Raw genomic sequence first — 17,116 nt, forward strand, 5'->3', positions numbered from 1 at the left:
CCGTACAGAAACTACATTTTTAAATTAATAACCCGAGTATCAAAAAACAAAGAATAGGATCACTTCATCTCTTTCCTATTGATGTCATATGAGGCGAATCTCAATTCTATCATTCAACCAAGCAGCAGAGCGTGTGTAGCCTTTGAGTTTTTTGATGACTGTTGCCTCTGTCTACCCCGCAGGGGATATAGACGTATTTATATGCAATGTTACGTTTTAATTCTAAAAAAATCAGCGCCACACAAATACACACACACACAGTCATACGTACAATCTCTAAAACACACGCATTTATTCTTTTACAATTGCGTATTATTACCTGCCAAAAATATTCTATTTTTTATCAAGCTTCAAAGCCTTTAGTAAAATTTTTTTGGTGAAAAGTAAATGTATCAGCCAAGGGTATCACCATTCCAACAAATATAAAAAAATAATATTTCTTCTCCATTCATTCTTTTTTAGTTCATTCATGATATGCTTCATTCATTTCCAACTCATTCATTCCTCTCCTCACCTCACCTTACTTCAAAAACTTTGGTGTTGCTGAGGTGTCTACAGCCGGTTTTATTTATTTTATTTACTTTTCGATTTTATTTTTGAATAATTTTTATCTATTTTGAAAAATGGCAGTAGCATCAAAAGGTTAGTATAATAATTAATTTTAAGTCTACGACAAAAGTTATCGCCTGCTTCGAAGGTCGGGGTCAAATTCCACTTGTTATGTTTTGAAGAATTTCAATAGAAGCAAATGAGAATTAACAGGTTTTAATTATAAATAAATTTTTAACAAAAACAACATCAGATTTAATTTCTTAAATAAAATGTAAGAGCCTGATTTAATTTCTTTCTACAAAATTTTATTTTGAATATACAATTTTCTTGTATGAACGAAGTCCAAAAGTTCGGAAATACCTCTTTCAGTATTAAACCAAACTACTAATGAATACGTAATGACTTATCTTAGACCGAAATTTCGTTTAAGGTATATTTATAAGTAAGTATATTTCGTTAACAAATATACTTTTTTTTTTTTAGAATTCTCACGTACCTACCTAACTGAAAATAATTCTCATAACAAAAGTACATACATCAATTCCCAGTAATCAATACATGTATTGCATACTCTCAATAAGAGTTTGTAATTAAATCGCACGTTATAACCCATGTAGGTACCTACATCCTGATTTTTACTGTTAACTAAATGTGTGGTTCCCGGCACCTATAGAAAAAAGAATAGGACCACTCTTCCTGTTTCCCATGGATGTCGTAAAAGGGGACTAAGGACTAAGTGTACTGTCGCTCGTGTAATGTTGCCCGCGTCGTTCTGTAGAACGCCAGCCGACGCCGCTAGGAAGCCGGAAGATGTGCTTGATTATTTTCCATGTGAGAATTTATTGTCTTCATAATAGTATTAAGGCGACTTAGGAATAGGCTTATATACTTGGGATTCCTCTTGTAGGCGATGGGCTAGCAAACTGTCACTATTTGAATCTCAATTCTCTCATAAAGCCAAACAGCTGAACGTTCAGTCTTTTGATGACTGTTGGCTCTGTCTACCCTACCAGGGGATATAGACGTGATTATATATTAGGTTATCTTAATTGCCTACAGGAATATTTATTCTGGGAGCTAAGCGCACACCCTTTGGTACATTCGGTGGTGTGTTCCGTAACACAACAGCCACGGAGCTGGCATCGCTGGCCATAACTGCCTCGCTGAAGGAAGCTGGAGTACCTCCAGAGAAAGTTGACACCGTTATTGTGGGGCAGGTCATCGCTGTAAGTTGTTTTTAGCTACTTATGTATCTCGCTTTCTTTTCTATATTATGGCATCCACCGAACTTTCAATGATTCTAACAATGTCATGGTTTGAAGAGACACGAAGTTATGAAATTGGTCGATGGATGGTTATACCATCTGAAAGGAGAAGGTTAACGAATATAAGAACACAAAAAGACAAATATAACAAGTAGTCATTGTAAGTAAAAAAGAGAACAAGTAGTAAGAGCTACTTATGTTTGTTTAACTATGTTATTTTATTATTAAAAAAAATTGTACTTTTGTTGGAAATTAATAAAATATTGTACTGTTTTATTTTTAAAAGCAAAGTCACATAGGCTTTATTTCCTCTACATTCTCATGGGAGCTGAGAGATTGTAGGTCTTGGAAAACTACTTTGTTACAATATTTTTTTTATGTCCATATTGAATTAATTATAATATTTATAACAAGTGCCTTATGTAAGTTTTAAGAGTTATTAAAATCCTATAGGTACATTCGTCTGGCGTTTAGTTAGTTTTGTCTTTCCTGTGTAGGATTCAGGTCAGGGTTGGAGTCTACTTTCTGCGACCTCATGTTAATACATTGCACAACTCCCACACGGGAAATTTAAAGCAACTTGGTGCTTTTTCTATGATAGTCCTTGACAACTTGACATATTATTTTATTTTGATTTTTTCAGTGAAAGAAGTTATTAACTTATTATCACTGTAGTTCATGCCTTGATAACACAGAAATGATAAAAGCATTAAATTATGTATCTGTAAATTTTTTATTTATACATAGGTACTTACTTAGGTATTTAACATTCTTACATTTCTATTTGAAATGGACTAGATTGTTTAGATCTATTGTTCACCCCAAGTGCCCCTAGAAGTGAAGGTACACTCCGTACCTTCAGATCATAAGGAAACCAACCAAATTTCAACTTTCAACGCTCAGTAGTTTCGGCTGTGCATCAGTCCTCTGTAACAGAAGAGTTATTATTGATTATGTGAAGCAGAGTGTATCCATTTATATGCTACTGTATCGCGAAATTCCCATGAAAGTCTCGCGCAAACCCAAGGATAAGAAATAAAGTATTTATTAATTTTGTTTTAATTGTCTACCCCGCAGGGGATATAGACATGATTATATGTACGTATGAATTTTGTCCAGTCATCAGCCACGGATGGAATCTACACACCTCGCCATGCAGCGCTGAAAGCTGGCATCCCTCAGGACAAGCCTGTTCTCGGCATCAACAGGCTGTGCGGCTCAGGATTCCAGTCTGTTGCCAACAGTGCACAGGTATGAAATGAACAGATTTGAACGAAAGTACACAGGTTTGAACGGGTATGAACAAATTTGAGCAAGTTTGAACACAGTACACAGGTTTGAACATTAGGGCACGGGTATAAACAACATTAAGCAAGTTTGAACACAGTACACAGGTTTGAACATTAATGCACGGGTATAAACAACATTAAGCAAGTTTGAACACAGTACACAGGTTTGAACAATAGGGCATTATGAACAACGTTTGTTCAAACCAGTGCAATATATAACTGTTCTTGAACAAAGTGCACTGGTTTGAACAATACCTGGTGCAACTGATATGAACAACATTGAATATTATTCAGGAATTATTTAGGTACGCGTATACTATAATGATCAAATGCAATAAAATAATTAAAACTGAAAATCTACAACTGAATATTAAAACTACAAAATTGGTCACAGGACATCATTACCGGGGCAGCTAAAATATCCGTGGCTGGAGGCACAGAGAACATGACCCAGGCCCCGTTCGCAGTCCGCGGGGTCCGCTTTGGCACGATCCTAGGGTCCAACTACGCCTTCGAAGACACTCTGTGGTCGGGACTCACTGATTCGTACTGTGGTCTGCCAATGGGCATGACCGCTGAGAAGTTGGGGGGCCAGTTCAGTATTACCAGGGAGGAGTGTGATAACTTCGCGTTGAGGTCACAGCAGAGGTGGAAGGCAGGTAAGATGAAGATCAATAAAAGATAAAATAGTAGAATGACAAATATAGTAATCTTAAGTGAAACTGGATAAAGTTTAACACGCAATAATAGATGCCATCGACATCAGTAGAGGGACGTGTATAGATGGGATCATGATAAGCTGAAATGAATCTTAATTTTAAAGAAAAAAGCTTTCATAATTGCATGTCAGTTGCAATGGAACAGGACAAAATATGCTGAAACAAAGGTCTTATCTATACTAATATTATAAAGCTGAAGAGTTTGTTTGTTTGTTTGAACGCGCTAATCTCAGTAACTACTTCCGGTCCGAATTGAAAATTTCTTTTTACGTCGAATAGACCATTTATCGAGGAAGGCTTTAGGCTATGTAACATCACGCTGCAACTATAAGGAGCAAAGAAATAATGGAAAATGTGGAAAAAAACAGGGAAAATTATTCATCCTTGAGGGCTTCAATGATGCCCATCATAATTATTTTACGCGGACGAAGTTAGGCACACGAAGGCACAGCTAGTTAATATAATATTCAGTAAAATAGGCTATATTTTGCCTTCAAATATACATATGTTATTTAGTTGGGACTGAATGATTCGTACTGTGGTCAGCCAATGGGTAGGAAGGTAAGAAATAAAACTTTTAATTAATCATCGTCTTTGCTTAAGTTGGAAGGTTCTAGAAACGCTTAAGTGGAAAAGAAGTAAGCTGATGATTGCACTTGGCAGCGTTGTTGGTTGCACTTTTGGAAATAACATTATGTTGTTAACCTAGATTATCTAAGTTTTATGAGAGTAATCGTTTGCTGAACCAAATAAATAAAATAAACATACACACATACCTACATATCGTGATTATACACGTCTGTATCCCTTGCAGACAGAGCCAACAGTCAAAGACTGAAAGGTCACGTTCAGCCTTAATGATAGAATTGAAATTCAAATAGTGACAGTTTGCTAGCCTCTGCCTAAAAGAAGAATCCCGAGCCTATCCCTTAGCCGCCTTTTACGACACCAATGGAAACCACACGGCACTACAACAAAAATAAAATAAAAAGTAAAAGCAGCATAATATACTGTCGTGTGGTTCCCGGCACCAAAACAAAAAAGAATAGGACCACTCCATCTCTTTCCCATGGATGTCGTAAAAGGCGACTAAGGGATAGGCTTACAAACTTGGGATTCTTATTTTAGGCGATGGGCTAGCAACCTGTCACCATTTGAATCTCAATCCCATCTTAAAGCCAAACAGCTGAACGTGGCCTATCAGTCTTTACAAGGCTGTAGGCTCTGTCTACCCCGCAAGGGATATAGACGTGACCATATGTATGTATATACTGTCGATGTGCAAATTTTCTTTTAAATGAGAGTTTCCTCATTTGTCCCCCCAGCCAGCGACGCGGGGGTGTTCAAAGCGGAGACGGTGCCGGTGACGCTGACGGTGAAGCGCAAGGAGGTGCAGGTGGCGGCGGACGAGCACCCGCGCCCGCAGACCACCCTGGACTCGCTGAAGAAGCTGCCGCCCGTCTTCAAGAAGGAGGGGCTGGTCACCGCTGGCTCAGCTTCTGTAAGTGGCTCCATCTATCTTCTTGTTCTTTTTATGTCGATATAATTGAACATTTCGAGACGAAACTCTTATAAAACTTTTTAGGAAATTTATAAATTTGCGACACTTGTTATTAGAATAGAATAGATTGGTTTTTAAAATCGGATACAAGGTATCACTTATTGACATGTAAAATCTAATAGGCATGATGACAATTTTTTTTTTGTTTTAGTGTTATTTTAGTTTCACAACAACTAACACATTGTTTGAATGGCATCAATAAACAATAAACTACCCGAGATATACGGGGTAACATAACACATTATTTGGACGAGTCCAAAACGCACCTCACAAAACGTTACTCACGTGTGACGTCACAACTGAGTATCTTGTTCCCGTCATGAACTTTATTTGTATGGCAGCTACCTTAATTATTGCGATTATGGATATAATGTCTTAATAAAAGTGATTTCATATTATTGTTTATTCACTCCTGGCATAATTATATTTAAATAATTTTGATTTTTTTAAATGGACTTTCCCATCATACTTTGAAAGAATATCCTACTACTATTATAAAGGCGAAAGTTTGTATGGATGTTTGTTACTCTTTCGCGCAAAAACTACTGAACCGATTACCATGAAATTTGGTATGTAGGTAGCTGAAGACCCAGAATAACACATAGGCTACTTTTTATCCCAGAGTTCCCGCGGGATTGATAGGGTTTCCATGCGGACGAAGTCGCGGGCGGCCTCTAGTAAAACATATAGGGCGTCAACATTATAACCAAAAATTCACATAACGTATTAATTACGTGTATTCTATCATGTTATGCACTAATAAATAATGTTTTAAGACCTAGTCATCATCCTTATTATAACTACTGCCTCTTCTAAAGCGCACGTGTAGAAGAACCGGCGGAACGAACTACACTGCAGCATTTTCACCGGACGTCAATTTACTACAAATATAGATCACTTAAATCTAAATCGTGGACGGAATATACTAAATTAGTGACTAAGGGAGAGGCTTATAAACTTGAGCTTATTTTTTAAAGCGATGGGCTAGCAACATGTCGCTATTTGGATCATTAAGCCAAACCAACTGTACGTGGCCTATCAGTCTTATCAAGACTCCTGCCGCCGTCTATCCTGCAAGGGATATAGACGTGATTATATGAATCATATACATATATTAAAATATATCAAATATCTTTATTATAATAATTTATCTTATCACACACATTAAGCTTATCGGACGCTGTTTGTTGAACTTTGCTTTCACATTGTAAAAAAAAAACAATATTATTTGCATTTATTGTGAGTCTAAAGTGTACACATTATCTCTAATTCTACGGTCAAAGTACAAAAGTTCAAGGGCCCTTAGGTGACCGACGTACATACATACCTATAGTCACGTCTATATCCCTTGCTGGGCAGACAGAGCCAACAGTCTTAAAAAGACTGAGAGGCCACGTTCAGCTGCATGGCTTCAAGGTGGAATTGAGATTCAAATAGTGGCAGGTTGCTAGCCCGTCCCTTAGTCGCGTTTAACGACATCCATGAGATGGAGTGGTCCTATTCTTTTTTCTATTTGGGTCGAGAACCATATGGCACAAAATATGTGTACCTATATTCTTGCGGTACAAACAGAGCCAACTCTTAAAGACTACTGTAAGTCCACATTCATTCATATGGATATTAGTTTAGAGAATTATAAAGCTAAAGAGTTTGTTTCTTTGAACGCGCTAATCTCAGGAACTTGTGGTTCGAATTGAAAAATTCTTTGTGTTGAATAGACCATTTATCGAGGAAAGCTTTAGGCTATATAACATCACACTGCAACTTTTAGGAGCAAATAAATAATGTAAATTTGAAAAAAGCGAGGATAATTATTCATCCTTGAGGGCTTCAATGATGCCCAAAATAACTATTCCACCCGGACGAAATCGCGGGCACAGCTAGTAATAAATAATTGACGGCCTCTGTGGCGCAGCGGTAGTGCGCTTGTCTGTGACACCGGAGGTCCCGGGTTCGAATCCCGGCCAGGGCATGATGAGAAACGAACTTTTTCTTATTGGCCTGGGTCTTGGATGTTTATCTATATAAGTATTTATTATTATTATAAATATAGTATTGTTGAGTTAGTATCTCGTAAAACAAGTCTCGAACTTACTTCGAGGCTAACTCAATCTGTGTAATTTGTTCGGGTATCATTTAAGCTATCACCAATTTATTTAGTTTTGTGTTTCTTAAATTATAGAGTTTGTCCTCAACATAGTAGATCTGTCACCAAAATGTAGTCACCAAACAATGCAAAATCAGTTCCACAATAAATCACCTAAAATCCTGAGATATAAGGTCTAGTACCAAATAAATGTTTTTGTATGTATTATAATAGGTGTGTCCTAATAAGTATTTAAGCAAACTAATTTAAAGAGATCACCAATAAATCATATTATGTTACTAGCAAATTGCATTAAGTTCAAATAAAAAATTAGGGTTGTCATCATCGTTTCAACTAAAAGATTCTGCTACTTAACTAGACTCCCAAGGTTCTAAATTTCCACTGGTAGTATAAATTATATTTAAATAAAATTTTTAGCAGAGTAGTAAATAAAACAATTAAAGTTAAAATAATCAATATTTATTGTTGAAAATAATTACCACTGAACAATCAGCGCTGGTTTAAAATAGCTGGCTTATGGCTAGCAGAATAGTAGATAAAACACTTAATTAAAGTTAAAATAATCAATATTTATTCTTAAAAATAATAACCACTGAACAATCAGCGCTGGTTTAAAATAGCTGGCTAGCAGAATAGTAGATAAAACACTTAATTATAGTTAAAATAATCAATAGTTAACTACTACCCATCGTTGAGGCCGGATTGGTCAATTTTTAAAGCGCGCCAATTTGTCTCCGCCCCTTTGATCATTTTTTCATTAAAATTATAAATTGATGTATTAAATTGGTAACGAATACTATTAATTTAATATCTGAACGAAATAAAATGTTACTACTGTATTGGTGACAAAATATCAAATAAAAAGGAGTCGCAGTCAGGGATCGATAATCGATTTATTTGGTGACAGATCTACCATTCTGAGCACAGAGCTATTATTTAAGTAACAAAATTATTATTATAAGAACGAAGTTTATATTCATGTAATTCAATATAATTTTATTGGTTATCGATCTCTTATTTTACACATATATTAACATTAATTTGATAATTCATACCTGGGAACAATTTTTGTTTATCTGAGAACGAAAATATTTCGTGGCGATAGATCTATTTATTAGGTGATACAACTTGATGACAAATATAAATTTTGGTGATAGAAAATATAGTTCCCAATTTGTTCTGATTAAAAAAAAAATAAAAAAATAAAGTAAATAAATTCCGATACAGGGCATCTGCGACGGCGCCGGCGCAATAGTTCTGGCCAACGAGGAGGTGTCCAAGGCCTACAAGCCCCTCGCCAGGCTGGTCGGCTGGGCGTACGTGGGCGTCGACCCCAGCATCATGGGCATCGGCCCCGTCTCCGCCATACAGAACCTGCTCAAGGTCACCAACCTCACGCTCAACGACATTGACCTCATTGAGGTGAGTTTTGTCAATTACCAGAAGTTTGTTGATGAAAACTGTTATATTAATGTGGTTATTAGCTGATAATCTAGGGAGATAAAATAAAACACGGAGCAATGAACAATGACCAAGCAATTATATTGTAAAGTGACACAGAGTAAAAAGGATAATAAAACAGTGGCGACATCTATGCCTTTTACCTTTGCAGGGGAACCTAACCCGTATTGAATCAATCATGGTCACACATCCAGTTGCCTGAATGTGTAGGTTTCCTCACGATGTTTACCTTACATATAATAAGTTCACATACTATACATAGATATGTACTCTAAATAAAATAAACTTTTTAAATTTTATGATTGTGAAGAGTTTAAGAAAATCTACTGGTCAAAAAAAGATTAGATTTGATTTTCTCTTCAAGAAAATTTATAGTACATTATACATGTGGCGCAGCGGTAGTACGCTTGTCTGTGACACCGGAGGTCTCAGGTTCTAAGCCCGGCTAGGGCATGATGAAAAAAGAACTTTTTTTAATTGGCCTGGATCTTGGATGTTTATCTATATAAGTATTTATTATAAAATATAGTATCGTTGAGTTAATATCTAGTAACACAAGTCTCGAACTTACTTCGAGGCTAACTCAATCTATGTAATTTATCCCGTATACATATTTATTATGTTCACCAGATCAACGAAGCCTTCTGCGCTCAGACCCTGGCGTGCGCCAAGGCCCTGAAGTTGGATGTTGAGAAGCTGAACGTGAACGGAGGCGCCACCGCCCTCGGACACCCCCTGGGCGCCTCTGGATCCAGGATCACTGCCCACTTGGTCCATGAGCTCAAGTATGTCACATCCAAACTCAAAATATTTTATCAATAGGTAGTTTTTTTTTAGTTTCTGCCTACCCCTCCGGGAAAGAGACGTGATTTTATGTATGTATGTATGTAGTTTTTAAGCCATGCGGGTGAACTTCTTTTGAAGACTTTTTCGAATATCCCTATCACTATTTTTGAATCTCAATTCCATCATAAAGCCATACAGCTGAACTTGGCCGTTCAGCCGTTTCAAGACTCTTAGCTCTGTCTACCCCGCAAGGGATATAGACGTGATTAAATGTATGTATATGAAACTAAAACTAATTTTCCTTGTTTCAGACGTCGTGGTCTAAAACGCGGTATTGGTTCCGCCTGCATCGGAGGAGGTCAGGGGATTGCAGTGCTTGTAGAATCTGTCTAAATGTAACATCGGATATTGTTGTCTAAGGGTTATCTGGGGTCAACATGGTAGGATATTACATGAGAGGTCAATTATTGCCAATTTAACTTTTTAAGTATATTAAAGTGTCATTGTTTCTCTAGCTGTGTATAGTCACCAGAATTAGTTTATCTATGTAAGTGTTTATTGTACAGTATAGTTGAGTTAGTATCACGTAACACAAGTCTCGAACTCACTTCGAGGCTAACTCAATCTGTGTAATTTGTCCTGTATATATTTATTTATTGAAAGGTTTTCATATTATGTATGTTTGTTTTTAAAATAATTGTACTAACAAATTTGAGGCACTGTTCTTAAGACTAAACTATCATGAAAAATTGAAAATTTGTTTCCCAATTTGCTGATTTTATGATATTCTGTCATAGCTATCAAATTTTACAAAGCTTGGATCTTCAATAATGAAATGAGCCCCAGATGCCCTTGTAAAAACAGTGTAACTTTTCATATCAGTAAAAAGATATATATACCAATATATTTTTTGGCACAATAGAAAGATAATTCTTGTTATCATAAAGATAGACTGATCCGTACATAAACAACAAAATCGTAGAATTTATATTTTGTAAGTGAAAATATATTTATAAGTGTAAATGTTGTATAAAACATGTTTATGTATGTACCTACATATATTATTTGGATGTATTTTGTGTTTTGTTGAATAAATAAATGTTTTTTTTTTACAAATAACTGCATCTTTATTTATTACTTGATCCGCAACAAAAGAAAGCATTTGTCTATCTAAATATCTTAAATCATGTCAAATTAAATTAATAGCTTTTTAGCTGTTGCTTTATTGTTTAAGGTATTTTAAAAACTAGAGTAGACGGAGAAAAAGTTGGAAAGGAGACAGATATTTTAACGTACATACACATACTCACGTCGATTTCCCTTGCGGGGTAGACAGAGCCAACAGTCTTGAAAAGACTGATAGGCTACGTTCAGCTCTGATAGAATTAAAATAGTGACAGGTTGCTAGACCATTGCCTAAAAAAATAATCTCTTAATTTATAAGCCTATACCTAACTTTCCTTTTACGACATCTTTGGGAATGAAATGTGGCCCTATTCTTTTTCCTATTAGTACCAGGAACCACGACACTTGTGCGACTTTTGTGGATAAATCATTGTACAGTGAAACTGTCACTGGTCTGGTTTTGTACCAGCGGGGTAAGAAAATTCAAACTTGAAAATAATCATCGACTGCGCGGAATATCACAATCAAGTTTTAATTATGATTAGGGCATTGACCCATATAACCTATCGTGAATATTCAATTTTACTTTGGACAATTCGAATGAATGCAACTAATATCATAAAAATAATTCTTTGTTACTAACTTGCATTTCATATAGATACCTACTTACCTACGGCGCTACGAAGACCGGTTATCAACCGCTTGTTATCAACAAATAATACAACAATATTATAATCATTTACTGTCATAAGCGGCCGCGAAGTGACGTGTTTGTTTTTTTTTTCTAGTGATTTACCGTTCCATCAATAAAAAAACATGTCTGTGGCTGTAAATAAAGGTAGGAATAGTTTTTATTTAAGTAATTTAATAGGTGTTGGGTTAAATAATGCTTGTCGTTACAAGGACTTTAGTCTCGTGTTAAATGGAATTTTATTACCGAAACTCGTCATTTATTTTAATGATTAGGCTACCATGTAAGTACAAGACGTTTTGAGATCCAAATTAGTTAGATATGTTACGATCAAATACGCAAAGGAAAATGTTTGTTTTGTTTGTCGTCTTTGGCTTATAGGTTATGTGTGTTAAAAATAAATAAGTTTGGTTTGGTGAGGTCAATGTCTATTGCGCGTGCGCACCTTCGCTTTCATTTCGTATGCCGAGAAACAAACCAACATACGAATAGTCAAAATAGTAGGTATTCAGAAATGTCCTATCGGACAAACTTAGTTATAGAAAATTTGACAAACTTAGTCAATAGGCATTCTTAGTAGGTACTTAGGTACCTATAAGTGGTTTTCATTTAACACCCGATCAAACCAATGAATTTTATATCTTTCCGAAAGAACTTTTTAGTTTTTAGCTGCGTTGGATGGAAATCGGTTTGGCAGGTTTAAATTTATTTTAAATATTCACAAAGAAGGTTGCCTACAGGAGAGAAATTGAAGTAAAGACTGGTCTGGACTGGACAGTGCCTAGGGTATAGGTAGGTACTTAGAATCTTTGCGATACATACATACATACTTTTTAAGACCAAAAAAACACATTATGCTTTTGGTTGAGTCAAAAGCCAATGTAAGGACGGTTTCAAAAATTAAAACTAAGTAAGTAACCTAGGTAGGTACTAAGGAAGTATTTTAAAACAACCTGGAAAACAGAATGTAAAAAATAGTAAAAAAAAACACGCATCGCTTCTTGAAACCGGTTAAAATACCTGTTCCCGACAGGTATATACATAGTGGCAGCCAAAAGAACCCCCTTCGGCCGCATGGGGGGGATGTTGCGGGATGTCCACCCTTCGGACCTCATGGCCGCGGCTGCGAGGGAGGCCTTCAAGGCGTCAGCGATCTCTCCAGACATAATTGACACTGTTAATGTGGGACAAGTGAATGGGGTGAGTGTCTTTGCTGATCAAAATCATTATTTCTTTTGCTACATTCATGTAACCAACTCAATTCTATCATTAAGCCTAACAGCTGAGCGTGGCCTTTCAGTTTTTCAAGACTATTTTCTCTGTCTACCCCGCAAGGAATATAGACGCGGCTGTACCTATGTATGATGTATTTTCATTTCTTTTAATTTTTTTGAGGGGAGGGAGGCAGAAATCACATCTTTCCGCTGGCAATCAGTTACTGATTTTTACCAATGTTTCAGCTGAGTGGTACCTCAGACGGAGGTCTAGCTCCTCGCCACGCGGCTCTGAAGGCGGGAGTGCCGCAAGACAAACCGGCTCTGGGTGTGAACAGGCTCTGCGGATCAGGGTTCCAGGCCGTCGTCAACAGCGTCCAGGTAACTCTTTTTTTGTTACTCATACATACATATCATCACGTCTATATCCCTTACGGGGTAGACAGAGCCACCAGTCTTGAAAAGACTGAAAGGCCACGTTCAGCTATTTGGCTTGATGATAGAATTAAGATTCATATAGTGACAGGTTGTTAGCCTGTCGCCTAAAAAAGAATCCCAAGTTTGTAAGCCTATCCCTTAGTCGCCTTTTACGACATCCATGGGAAAGAGATGGAGTGGTCCTATTCTTCTTTTTATTGGTGCCGGGAACCACACGGCACTTGTTACTCATTTTTCTGTTATTTGTCCCTGTTCCCGAAAGAAAGATCCCAGGGTCCGCCCATGACCACGGCCCAGTGGATAAGTCAGGTAAATACACGAAGTCATTATCATCTTATCTCTAGGAACAACAAGAGAACCTTAACCCAACTGGGATTATGATTTTGAGTTGCTTGCTAACTAAAGGAAATTTTAACGAAATATAAAACTCTAAATGTACTGACATGACGAGTGATGAAGGAAACATACATACATACATATGGTCACGTCTATATCCCTTGCGGGGTAGACAGAGCCAATAGTCTTGAAAAGACTGAATGGCCACGTTCAGCTATTTGGCTTAATGATAGAATTGAGATTCAAATAGTGACAGGTTGCTAGCCCATCGCCTAAAAGAAGAATCCCAAATTTGTAAGCTTATCCCTTAGTCGCCTTTTACGACATCCATGGGAAAGAGATGGAGTGGTCCTATTCTTTTTTGTATTGGTGCCGGGAACCACACGGCACTGATGAAGGAAACTTGACTCCAATGCCTTGTTCCAGGACATCTTAACTGGCACCGCCCAAGTCTCGCTTGCTGGCGGGACAGAAAATATGTCAGCAGTACCCTTCGTTGTTAGAAACGTACGTTTCGGCACTTCCCTGGGTACAAATGTACCATTCGAAGATCTCCTCACCTCTGGTTCCTTGGACACTTACTGTAACTTCACGATGCCGCAGACGGCTGAGAATCTTGCAGAGAAATATGGACTGATGAGAGGAGAGGTGGACGATTTCGCTATCCAATCACAAAGACGGTGGAAAGCTGGTAAAGAAACTTTTCATCACCTGTTTGTGGTCCTTGAGTCCTTCCTAGATTATCATAATCATATATCATCATCATATCACAATTTACACGGCATTCCCTCTTTCTCAATCGTTAATTGTAAAAGCAGAAAATTAGCAGTTAAAGTTTTTTGAAAGAAAGCATGTCAACTAGCTATGTCGACTTATTTCTGGCGTTATTCCCGATTACATCCTCACCGTTCTGGAGAGGAGCCCAGGGTGCGCCTCACTGAACATGATCCTGGATTAGGTAATATCAGGTTTTTACACCAAACGACTTCCGTCCACCTCCGCAACCTGATGATTAAAGTTGCATTAGATGGATGTGACTATTGTTTTAGTCGCCTTTTCAAACATTCAAGTGGACGGCCTCGAAGGCCTCTGTGGCGTAGCTGTAGTACGTTTGTCTGCGACACCAGTGGTCCCGGGTTCGATTCCCGGCCAGGACATGCTAAGGAAAGAACTTTTTGTGATTGGCCTGGGTCTTGGATGTTTATCTATATAAGTATTTATAATAAAATATATTATCGTTGAGTTAGTATCTCGTTACACAAGTCTCAAACTTACTTCGAGGCTAACTCAATCTGTGTAATTTGTCCCGTATATAGGTATTTATTTATTTTATTTATTTAAAGGAAAATATGGAGTTGGTCCTACTTTAAAGTGTCGGGGACCACACGGCACCCACTTATCTATATTAACATCCCATTTTCTGTAGCATTCGACGCCGGCGTGTTCAAAGAAGAGATGGCTCCAGTCACAGTTAAGGTGAAGAAACAGGAAGTAGTCATAGACAAGGACGAGCACCCCCGTCCAGAGACAACGACCGAGGCGCTCAATAAACTTCCTGTGCTTTTCCGCAAGGGAGGCGTGGTCACTGCTGGCAATTCTTCAGTAAGTTTATCAATTACCTTCCACACGACTATTCTTCTTGCAGATTTTAAAGTGTTTACATTTAAATAGAATTATCAAAATATTTAATCAAGACGAAACTGACCGTTTATTTGTGAATATCCATAGCGGCTTTGCAATATCATAGTGCAGACAAAAATCCTGCCTGATTGATATACTGAACTCTCCTAATTAATTTCAGGGCGTAAACGACGGAGCTGGAGCGCTGATCGTGGCTAGCGAAGACGCCGTGAAGAAGCACGGTCTGAAGCCCCTCGCGAGGATCCTCGCTTGGTCCTTCGTGGGAGTGGACCCTAGCGTCATGGGCATTGGACCAGTGCCGGCTATAAAGAATGTACTGTCTGTCACTGGCCATAAGCTGGAGGACATTGACTTAATTGAGGTAGGTCATCACGATTGCATCCTCCATTCTCGCATCATCTCGGTATTTGCCCTGGGGAGGGTCATTAGATCCGTCTTTGAAAACAACATTTTCCAGTTTGGAGTGTATTAAATGGCGTAGATAAGTTAATATGGGGCCATGAGCAAAAATAATATTGGGCCCCTTGAAACTAGTGGTTCTATGAAGTGTGGAAATATTATATTTCTGGTCAGGAGTAACCTATAGAGTTCATTTTTGAGACTTGTGTTGGTATTATAATTTTGATGATACAAGTACCAATTAAAAAATACATTTTGACCTGACCCGAGTAACGAAACTGGGATTTTAGGTTCAAAGACAAGACATTGTCTCAATGACATAACCAGTGCTATTAACATGGTTATAAAAGGATATTGAAAGCCTCAATATGCATTATTTATCAGATAAACGAGGCCTTCGCTGCTCAAACCCTGGCCTGCGTCAAGGAACTGGGCTTGGACCAGAACAAGCTCAACGTGAACGGCGGGGCTATCGCTATGGGCCACCCCCTGGGAGCTTCTGGTGCCAGGATCACGGCGCACTTGGCACACGAATTGAGGTAATCAGTAGTTTTAAACCACTGTTTCGCATCCGTAAAATACCGTTTCTCCCTATTCCCAGAGAAATCGGATACTGTTTTATTTTCGAATTAAAAGAAATATAACAATATATAATAGGCAAGATGCAATAACATAATAGGCAAGATTTCTCCGTTTTAAATAATAAACGCCACTAGATATCTGCGATATGTATAAGATCTTATCATATTATGATTTTTATTTTCCAGACGTCGAGGACTCAAGAAGGGAATCGGTTCAGCCTGCATCGGCGGCGGACAAGGTATCGCCATCCTATTAGAGTCAGTCTGATGATAGCAAATAGAAGAGTTTCTATAATTTAAGTGTTGATGAGCCTAATGAACAGAGCAGCGATAAAATCGAATTTATATAAATTATAAAAACTAACATTTTTTAAAAAATGTCCATATAAAATTTTATTTAAAAAAATAATTTAAAAATAGTAATGTATGTACTTAACTTAAGAATAATTACCACGCATAAAGAAATTGCATACATATAATGAAAGGAAGAGTTATTTTTATATTATTATTATTTGTTACTTAATTTATATTTTCTATACGTACCTAATTTTTTTAAATAATGTCGACTGATAGCACATACTTTTTTGTTATGAATAATTGTATTTTTAATAAATATGTATTACTGCATTTTTATTGTTTTATTGAAAGCTATAATTTTTGACTGATTTACTTTCGAGATCAAATTCCCCAGGCAACAGTTTTCATGCAAGCTCGTCGGTTTCGGGACCTGATCTTTTGCCAGAACGTCTCCAATTTGATCAAGGTACGTTCCTTTAATGGGACGACTTTCTTTCAAACGAACTAGATATATAGATAATTCATTTATTTGATTTGCTACACACAATTTACAATTTCATATTGAATACAAATTAATTAGGGTGCGAGTTGCAGCAATAAAAAAAGGTCGCAACTCGACAAATTTATTGTTATAGAGCAATACGCTGATAGCTT

At 37.2% G+C, this 17,116-nt stretch overlaps 2 protein-coding genes across 2 annotated transcripts; both read left to right on the forward strand.

The window, feature by feature from the left end:
* The first annotated feature begins 485 nt into the window (after positions 1-485).
* LOC106136458 (3-ketoacyl-CoA thiolase, mitochondrial) lies at positions 486-10,851 on the forward strand. The gene is made up of 8 exons (XM_060949430.1): positions 486-642; positions 1,612-1,778; positions 2,937-3,068; positions 3,501-3,765; positions 5,151-5,326; positions 8,721-8,915; positions 9,585-9,739; positions 10,052-10,851. Exons 1-8 carry the CDS (start codon positions 624-626, stop codon positions 10,131-10,133), a joined length of 1,191 nt encoding a protein of 396 aa, XP_060805413.1. The 5' UTR covers positions 486-623; the 3' UTR covers positions 10,134-10,851.
* A 735-nt stretch (positions 10,852-11,586) lies between these two features.
* LOC106136453 (3-ketoacyl-CoA thiolase, mitochondrial-like) lies at positions 11,587-16,792 on the forward strand. Its single transcript, XM_013337004.2, has 8 exons — positions 11,587-11,703; positions 12,590-12,756; positions 13,017-13,151; positions 13,971-14,235; positions 14,971-15,146; positions 15,346-15,546; positions 15,969-16,123; positions 16,352-16,792. Exons 1-8 carry the CDS (start codon positions 11,682-11,684, stop codon positions 16,431-16,433), a joined length of 1,203 nt encoding a protein of 400 aa, XP_013192458.2. The 5' UTR covers positions 11,587-11,681; the 3' UTR covers positions 16,434-16,792.
* Positions 16,793-17,116: the final 324 nt, after the last annotated feature.

This window comes from Amyelois transitella, chromosome 19, assembly GCF_032362555.1.
Source record: "Amyelois transitella isolate CPQ chromosome 19, ilAmyTran1.1, whole genome shotgun sequence".
In the NCBI taxonomy this organism is placed as follows: Eukaryota; Metazoa; Arthropoda; class Insecta; order Lepidoptera; family Pyralidae; genus Amyelois; species Amyelois transitella.